Below are 10223 nucleotides of genomic sequence, written 5' to 3' on the forward strand. Positions count from 1 at the left end.
TGAAAACTGAATTGTAAAAACCAATACATCCGAATTGTAATTTGGTTGATCCGTATTAAATTTGAATTTAGTTTGAATTATTCAGATCCACGTTTTCAAAACAAATTTTAATTCATTTGATTGTTCGGATGAAACCGATCAATCAAAGGAACGCCCCTACCATCTTCTGTTTAATTTGATTTTCTTTATTTCCTTTAAATCCATTTGTTTTACCTTTTCGTATGTCATCTTTATCTTTTTTTGTTTCATCCCTCTTTTACTATGTCAACTAACATAATTTCCAAGAAAGATTACAAACATAATTTGGCTTTGTTTTCATAATCTTCTAATGAGCAATTGTGTATCATTCCAGGTTAATAAAATAGCAAAACTTTACTTCAATCAGCTTATCAAAAAAATGGGAAAAACAAAAATGGGAACAACCTAAAGCAATGAATGATAAAAACATATCATTCTATTTTGAACAAAAGTCATCACCATATGTTTATTTCTTTCCTTTTTTAAATAATGTAATTTTTAATTTGTATTTAACTATATTCTTTATATATAAATAAACCAAATATGTTGATTTCTGTAAATAAAAAAAAATACTTAATATCTAGATATTTGTGTTTGTTATTTTTAAACTCAATATCCTCGCACACCTATCCCTAGTTCACAATAAAAAAGTCGATATATAATTGTTGGACCTAGAATGCGTCATTCCAAGATATATATTCGTTTCACTTACCAAAAAAGAGTTATATGTCATTCGTCTTCAATTTGTTATTGTTTTCTGGAATGCCAAAGATGTGTCCATATGTGGACCGGTAGAAATCTATTATGAGGGGCATTTGAAGAATACCAAAAGAAGCAATCGGGACCGAAGATAATACACATATTGGAGCAAGCATCCATGGTCTTTTATGACAAAAGACAAGGAACAATGTTGCGGCGAATGCAACCATCATGGTAGTTGTGGACAACATCAAGGTGCAAAGACCAATCAACAATCTCCTTGGCAACTTGACTACAAAATCTTGTTCATCAAAACTTCCTGTGAGGATCGACAGGAACAGTAATAATGATGTACTGGATGCAAATAGTGAGATTGCATCTGATATTGCAAAGATCGTGAAAGCAATTTCTTTTGTAAACACGGGGATGCCTGTTTCTTGATTGCTTCCACCTGGTACTGTAATGGCTGCCGCAAATACAATTGTGGTAATTAGTGCTGCAGTGATGCTGCATGATTCTGCTACGGCTTTCAACCATTTTTCTCCTTCCTTCACCAAATTATCGTGCTCCCTTCTGAACACCATATCTGGTGTCTCCATAAAAGCGTTCTTTTGAGTAATGCATATTGGAGCAACGAGCCTCTCCACTTCCTATAAAAAAATTACTCTGTTTATTCAACGAATATATACATTGATCCCCCACGATAAGGATAATAATACATTTTGGATATACCTGACGCCATTGAAGCTCTCTTTGTAGTTGTAGTGCTGGACCTGATCTACGTCTAAGTTTCTGTGAAGGAGGTAAATTTCCAACCAAGTGCAACATATTGTTCCTAAAAGAATCTTCAATAGTTCTATAAATACCTTCACGCTCTCCTATGGAATAGATAAAGTTGTAGATTCGTTCTGATCGGTATATAACTGCTAACTGTATAATGTCGTAACCACTTTCATCTTTAAATTGCATTGCTGTAGGGGATCTCGTTAAAATCTCATGAACCACCTCATAAAGATTTTGACGTGCAGCCTCGTGAATTGGTCCGGTGTACAAGCGACGACGTGCATCTGGGTGCCCCAACTTGTCTATTTCATCGCATATCAACGCCAGAACTTCTTTTGCTTTTTTCCTTTCCTTCATTTTCTTCTCGATATGCTTAATGGGTGGAACTGAAAGTTGGAAAGCAATTGGTTAAATAGAATCATCAAATTTATATTAGAAATTATACCTCAAACTCAGCTGACATTGAGTCATTATATATACCTACTCTTGTTGCAACCTTCCAGAAGAGCAAATAAAACATAAAGAACGGAAAATAAAGCATCAACATGACTACGCGAAGCATGAAATAAATCCAAGAAAGCATGGCTAACGGGCCTGCATAATTAAGAATAAATCTTTCATTAGTAAAATATGATATATTTTTTAATTCAAATATATGATTAATTCTGGGTTTGTATTCATGAGTTACAGGTTACCAATAGCTCACCCATTAACGTTATGTATAGCAGAAGTTGTATAGTACCAAAGATCACGTCGTCAGGTATATCTTGTATCACATCCATTATGTTTTGGTAATAGTTTACTAATATTTCAAACGAGTCCCTACCTCTCTTGACTATCCTTTCACAAATATCGCCCATAAGTACTGAAAGAAAAAACCATAATCTATCACCATGGAAGAAAAGGGAAATTAAAAATGAATAACAAAATAAACTATCTCTAGAATTTATAGTGCATTAGAAAGTAACTTACATGGATATATAAGTGCTTCCCCATAGTCTAGCCTACTCGGAAAGTTTTTAACTATTGCCATCAATACATTATCATCTTTAACAGCAAATTCAGGAAACTTTTTGACCAAATCGGATGCTAAACCTGAAGCATATTACAGAGAGTGTGAATGCTCTTTCGATTATATCATATTTATTTGATATATATTTGCTACTCACCAAATTTTTTTGCATAAATAGCATTAACAAGTAGGATGAGGCCAAATTTTCCACTACGGCTAAAAGAACCCTCTGAAGGAGCAGACCTTCTCTTTGGTATACGATCACCTTTGTTGACTTTCAACAAATATTCATAAGCTCTATCCAATGGTATTTCACCTTTATCTAGGCCTCTAGTTTCTGATTCTGTGTCTGTTTCCGCTTCCTTATTCGTTTGAGCTGAATGTGCATTGCCGTATTAAAATTTATTTAATTAAATCATAACGACCTTTTTAATTATATACATCAATCGTGATAAATAAAGATTTTACACAATTGGTACAAAATTAAACTAATCACTAAAATACAGATTACATGAATTAAAGAAACAAGTATATATGCATGTTTTTTTTCTCTGGAACGGAAAACATATATGCATGTTGGTTAGATTGATTAATATAATGTTTCTCCATTGCATGATAATTTACTACAAATATTTTGCTGGCTATCGTTCCATTATGTCTATAAAACAAACGGAAATGTGCTTTAAGAAATTTATATTAATATACATGGACACAAACATCTATATATTAACATATAAATTTTTTCCAACGGAAAATGTCATCTATATTTTTTTTGACATATAGGTATATGATATGATGACCGATGACCATTCCATTTTCTACGTCCAAGAAAGTGTTAATTAGAGAGTAGCTAGGTGCCTAGGTCACGTGCGTGAGATAATTTGTAATATAGAATTTGTTTAGAAGAGTGATAGGTACCATACCTTGTTGAGAACTTATCAAAACTGGATCGTAGAACGATTTCAGTTTATCCCAAACTGCTTTGGCCGAGTCAAGATTGACAACCGTGCCAAGTAGCTCTTCACTGATTGAAGCAAAGATCCAACCTTTGACAAGACTGTTATATTGTTTCTCCATCTCCGGACTTAAAGCTCTTGAACGGGTAGTTGTTACATCTACAATGCCATGCAGATTGTAAGTCTCCAGGAGGCAAAGCATCTGTGTCTGCCAAAGATGGTAATTGCGGGCACTGGAAAGCTTCACAGAGACAAAGTTAGAAACATTAGTAATCGATGCATATAAGTACTTATGCTCTTCTTGTGTTTGTTCTAAAGGATGTCGAACATAAGGGCTTTGTATTTGTTCAAAACGTTGTCCAAAATAGGGGATTGATTCTTCCATTTGAATGGAGAATGGGTATGTATGAGTAAGATATGATGTAGATGCAGTTAACTTCTTCATGGTTTATATATTGTGTAAAGAGCTTTATATTTTATTCGATACTTGCATTGTTTAGTCTCCGCTTTATCTTTTTTCACTCACTTTGTTTTTGCCAGATGATAATTCCTACGCAGATGAATAATGTTTGATGTGCAGTTACCTTCTTCATGCTTATATATATATATATATATATATATATATATATATATATATATATATATATATATATATATATATATATATATATATATATATATATATATATATGGTGAGTTCAATAGAGAACCATAATTAACCAAGGAACCAAGGAACCAATCTTATTTTCAACTTTTAAAACTTATTTTTTATCAAAAAAAAACTAAAAATACAGAAATTCATAACTTTTTATCCTTTTTACAATAATATCAAATTCGATTTTTTTTACGTCAAATTCACAATCTGAATCTTTGAGGTGTGAATCCGAAAAATATTTTTCACATTCACAATGTTAATATATTAATTTAGATATTTTTAGATTTTTTTTAGATAAAGAATAAACTTAGAAATTGAAAAAAAGATTTGGTTCCTTGAATAACCAATAATTATGGTTCTCTATTGAACTTTTCCCTTTTATATATATATATATATATATATATATATATATATATATATATAATAAGTTGTATTAATATAGCATACTCTTTGGTTTATCTTTTTTTTTATCACTAATGATTTTATTCTACTGAATCTTGTCAATAGTGAGAGTATATATATATATATATATATATATATATATATATATATATATATATATATATATATATATATATATATAATAATTTGTATTCATTACTTGATTATAGCATACTCTTTATATTATATATATATATATATATATATATATATATATATATATATATATATATATATATATATATATATATAATAAGTTGTATTCAATACTTGATTATAGCATACTCTTTGCTTTATCTTTTTTTTTATCACTAATTACTTTATTCTAATGAATATTGTCAATAGTGAGAGAGGGTTTATATATGTCGGTGGCCTGAAAAACGTGGGTGTGTATTTCATTTTTTATTTTTCAACAATAATATACTTGTAGTACAAAAATAAAATACTCGTCATTATAATAATTAACCAATTTATACACGTGGCAAAACAATGCATGCAACCACAATAGTGGATGTCGCCGCTAATAGCGTCGCCGTTAATGCTCTTCAACCACGATCCATGTGAAAGTTTGATTTTACACCTACCCGTCGATCTTGTTGCAAATCCAATGGTTTGGACCCTCGTTGCGTACATAACCAATAGTGGCGACACCAATGACAGCGATGGTGTCGCCGCTAATACTCTAAATAGATGGTGCCAAAAGTTCCCTCCAGGCACGTGTCGCCACAATTAATTCACCGTTGTTGTTAATACGCTTGCGTCGCCGCTAAAAGTCTGCGCAAATAATGAACTTTCGTTGCTAGAATTTCACAGTTAAAAAGCCCCAACCTGCCTCAATCGTGACTTCCCATCACCGGCGACCCCCGTCACCGGCGACGGTGGGCAATATCGACGACATATTGATCATTTGCAGCAAGGCAACAATGACGACCTTTTAGCGGTGGTAGGCTGTCGCAAAAGCTTTTAGCGGCGACATTTCTGACTTTTAACGGCAACGTCTGTCGCTGCTAATGCTCACATTTCTTGAGTGTGCATAAAGCAATATTAGAGAACTTTATACGCATTAAATAGCTACCAAAATTGATTCTACCTAATAATTAACATATATGTATTAAAAAAGGATGAAGTTAGCAACAGTACCGAGTAGGACACTGTTCATAACTCGACATTGTTCATCGAACTCGGATACTGTTCATAACTCGCGTACTGTTCAACGCTTTCTCGATGCTTCAACTAGTAATATCCCTAATCCATCTTGCTTTCGCTATCTCCTACTGCTTATTCATCCTCACCATCTCTGTCACAGTTTTGCTCTATAAAACCGTCTGTCTCCATCCATGTCTGTTTATGCCTTCAGTTCAATCAATTCGGCTCCACCATAAAAGAACCCTAATCCCTGCTCTTTGATCCAGACATTCTAAGTAAAGGCCTTGAACTCAAATTTTGTTTATTCACTTCATACTTCATCACTATTTCTGATGTGTTTTTTGTGTGGTATAAACTAGGGAAAGAAGAAAGATCGAACAAATTTCGAATTTTCCTTTCCCCAGTTTCGTTTCTTTGTCATTTCCTTTTTCCTCAGTATGTTATCGTACAGGTGCCGATTCTTATAAATTCAACTCCGACCTTTTGAATACAAAAATCTTTACTCTTGAACTGGGTGCTTCGTACTTATTTTTTATTCCAACATTCTCTTCAGGTATGTCGATTGCTCTGGAAACGCCTGCCAAACACGACCCATCTGCCCTTCCATCGTCTTGCGCCTGTTAACACCAGCTCGCCACCCCCGTTAACGTTGCAACACCACCAAAGATGATGCACCATGCGAGTTGCCAACCTCCACAAATCCTAGTTCATATAAAATAAGACAAAATTCCATATTTGGTCTTTGTAGTTTTTAAAAACGACTACTACATGTCTTTTATGAAATTTTACACAAAAGGGATTTTTCTCACGTTTCAAATGAACAATGGAGATCTCTTCCCAAAAAAAAATTGACACTGAAGGTCCTTTTGGTTAATGGTATTAACTTTTTAAGTTAAATCCTATGTGAAATAGTTGATAAACATTTTTTATAAAAAAGATTATAAAGAATTTGTTAAACATGAATAGGATTAAAATAGATTAGATATAAAATTATCTATCTTAATAGGATATATTAATAGACTAATCGTAATCCGAATTGCACAAAAAGAAATGTAACCATTAGCGATGTAACCTTCATTAAATCCAACAGGTAAGGTTTAATGTTAATTGTGAATGACCAATAGCGGTGATACTCTTAAGGGAGATGATGTCGTCGCTAAAACCATGAAAAAGGAACCGCGAATAAATCCTTCAATTTTTCGGTGTCGCTGCTATTTTTTAACCCATATAAAGCGATCCTCCCTCTGCCTTTTATGATTTGTGTGTTCTTTTCCCTCGATTCTTCTCCGGAGATTGTCCCTTCAGACGATGTTCCTTCCCACGACAATCTTCTCCAGTAGCCCTCTTCCCTCTTGTTGCATCCTTCTCTACCGTCTCTGTAACACTTGGATATTGGTATGTTTCATTATTTCCCTTTATTATTTAAATGTTGCACTTTTGGTCCCTGGGTAGTATGCGGGGCATACCACATGGTACGCTTAACGTACTGATGCGAGGTTTTGATCGGGACTCCAGGAACGTACGCGGGGCATACATCTATGTACGCGAGGCGTACCTAAGATTTAATGAAACCCTAATCTAGGGTGTTGCACCCTATATAAGCACCTTAAGTCTTAAGGGCTGGTCTCTTTACCAACTTCTATTGCCCTAAAACCCCTAAATCGGCCCTTTAGCCTTCATTGATGTACATTTGAGTCCTTAAGAAGATTTGATGGTTGTTTTGCTCATTGTGAAGGAAGTTAAGAAGATTGAAGGTGCTTGGCTTGGTGAGAAGGTTATAGATCCAGAATCATCACCCTTGTTGCAACCTTTTTGAGGTAACAAATTCATATATTGGCTTGTAAATGTTTAGATCTCTTTATGGCTTGATTTGTTATGCTTTTGGTCCCTTTTTGGGTTGATTGAAGAGTTAAGACGTTTTAAGGACTTATTCTTTTAGATATGAACTTATTATGGACTCCTTAAGCTTAAAGGTGCAAGCTTTATGGGATTTTTGGTCACATACATGCATTAAGTCACTTATTAACTCCCTTTTAAGCTCAAGAGCTTCATTTAGCCATGCATGAATGTAAAGTTAGCAACTTTACGTGATAATCTAGCTCAGGGAAGTCAGATCTACGCTTTGGAACAATGTCTTAATGGATTAAAGGTCAAAAGTGAGTTTAGGGCTCAATGGGTGAGTACATTGGGCGTAGAAGTCTGTACGTGCCGCATACAAGCCATTTAGCGTGTACACTTAGCGTACAGCTGACTACGCCCCACGTACTCAGTCCGTTTGGGCTTCACATATTGGGCTTCAAGTGTGCACCTTTCCATTGAGCTTAGATGCTTGGGGTCTTGTTGGGCCATCTAAATACAAGTACTTGTAACGACGTAAATTTTTAAACAATTTTTCATTTTTCAAACACAATAAAACTCATATAATATTCTCAAAATCTTATGTGTATCCAATGTCATCACAATAAAACATATCCCCGAATAAAAAAAAACATAGTCATCTGCCAGTGTGTACAAATCATGCTGGCGCCTTCCCGTGATCGTCGATAGTACCTGAAACACATATCACATAACACGGTAAGCATAAATGCTTAGTGAGTTCCCCAAAATACCACATACAGCACATAAGCCACTCGAGGCTATAACTCGGTATGACCCTCCGGTCAATGTGTCTCAACGGGACCCTCCAGTCCCGTAGCTCGTTGGACCCTCCAGTCCGGTCTAGCTAGTTGGACCCTTCGGTCCGGTCTAAATTGTTGGACCCTCCGGTCCGGTCTACTCGAGGACCCTCTGGCCTCGTAAGTCGTTGGACCCTCCGGTCCGGTCTATATAACACATAGCATACATATATCACAATGCACATAATCTCAGACATACACATAACACATAAGACCCTCCGGTCTGCACATAGATACCACTCTAGGTAATGTATAGTGAGAAGACTCACCTCGTATGATGTCTAGTAAAATCTCGTGCTCGATATCCCCGACCTAGCCTCCACCTATCAAAATCATAATATCTCTAATCAATACTCTCCTCATGTTCTCCTCTCTAAAGAATGGGTAGAAGACCATTCTACCCTTCCATGGCCTCTCATGAATCAGTTTGACCAAACCCCCAAGGTCAACAGATGTCAACTTCAGTCAACGGTCCAACTTTGACCAGACTCGTCGAGTGCACTCGGGTGACTCGGCGAGTCCATGCGTGTCCTCTAAATCCTCCTAAGGACTCACTCGACTCGTCGAGTTAACCTTTCACTCGACGGGTTACCACTGATCACGAATCGCGGGACAACCCGATCCGACTCGTCGAGTCCTCTTATAGACTCAGCGAGTTTCCTCCATGGCAACACTCATTTGACCTTCTAAGGTCAGACCTGTTTCTCTAACTTATAGATCTGGCCTTCTAGCACCCAAAAGTCACGTAAAGGTTCAATCTTTATGTCCATGCACCACACATCAAGCTCTATTTGAAGAAATATCCCTTAAAATGACAACCTAGACTCAAAACTCCAATGGGACTGCATAAAGTTGGATGATTGGGACTCTCTGGACCTCTCAAGGTCCAGATCTAATGTCATATGCCCCAATGGGACTCCCCATGCTCCATAATCTCAACAAAAGGGGTAAAGAAACCCTAGATTCATGAGATCTACTATATACACGAAAATAGGCATGGATTCTTACCTCAAACAGAAGCCTTTGATGAAATAGAAGAAGTTCTGAGCCCCCTCTAAGCAGGCTAGCTTGAATCTCCCTTCCTTCCTTGCAAGAATGCACTATGGTGGTGTAATTAGCTCCTTCCCTCACTCTCTATGCTCTCTGGTTCGTTAGGGTCTCTCAAGTGTGTGTGTGGCCGCCAATGAAGGCCATAAGGTCCCTTAAATAGGGCACATGCCCAAAGATTTAGGGTTTCTGTCCACAGCGCGGACTCGTCGAGTCGACTCACCAGCTCGTCGAGTCTATTCATTAATTCGAGTCATCAGTCGCGATGCTACTCGACGAGTTTAGGCGTCAACTCGTCGAGTCCTTCTTCTTAACTCAAAAATAAATACTTAAATTATGATACCTGGAAATCCGGATGTTACAACTCTCCCCTACTTAATTTGATTTCGCCCTCGAAATCGCTCTTCATTCACACATAGCTCGAACCTACAACTCATAAAGCACCACTGAAAAGGGCCTTATACCCCACCGATATCTTTTCTATGGACACCTGAATCCAAACAGGAACTCCTCCCTGGAAAAGGACATACCCATCTGCCACTACGCTACCCCTTCTGTCTCTCAAGAATGTGGAAACTCTAGTAGCCTGACACACAGCCAGACCGCCCTCTCAAGATATCACCACGTCATTCGCTCCTCGAATAATAAACCCCGATAACTCATTGCCCCTCCGCTTCTCTAGTGGGGACCGATAAAAACAAGTCCATGCCTAAAACTGGCTACCGATCACTCGTCCCAGACATGATAAACAATCCAAATCATATACCAAGGAATGAAATGATCACATCACA

At 36.4% G+C, this 10223-nt stretch overlaps 1 protein-coding gene across 1 annotated transcript; it reads right to left on the bottom strand.

Annotated features, from left to right (window-relative positions):
• Window positions 1-620: 620 nt before the first annotated feature.
• On the bottom strand, window positions 621-3868 carry LOC145125333 (uncharacterized). Its single transcript, XM_079060802.1, has 7 exons — window positions 3436-3868; window positions 2670-2888; window positions 2473-2595; window positions 2207-2365; window positions 1981-2094; window positions 1450-1886; window positions 621-1367 (listed from the first exon to the last, which is right to left on the bottom strand). The coding sequence occupies exons 1-7, from the start codon at window positions 3851-3853 to the stop codon at window positions 741-743; spliced, it is 2097 nt and encodes a 698-aa protein (XP_078916928.1). The 5' UTR covers window positions 3854-3868; the 3' UTR covers window positions 621-740.
• Window positions 3869-10223: the final 6355 nt, after the last annotated feature.

Source organism: Lactuca virosa, chromosome 7, assembly GCF_052849685.1.
Source record: "Lactuca virosa cultivar CGN04683 chromosome 7, Lactuca_virosa_CGN04683_v6, whole genome shotgun sequence".
In the NCBI taxonomy this organism is placed as follows: Eukaryota; Viridiplantae; Streptophyta; class Magnoliopsida; order Asterales; family Asteraceae; genus Lactuca; species Lactuca virosa.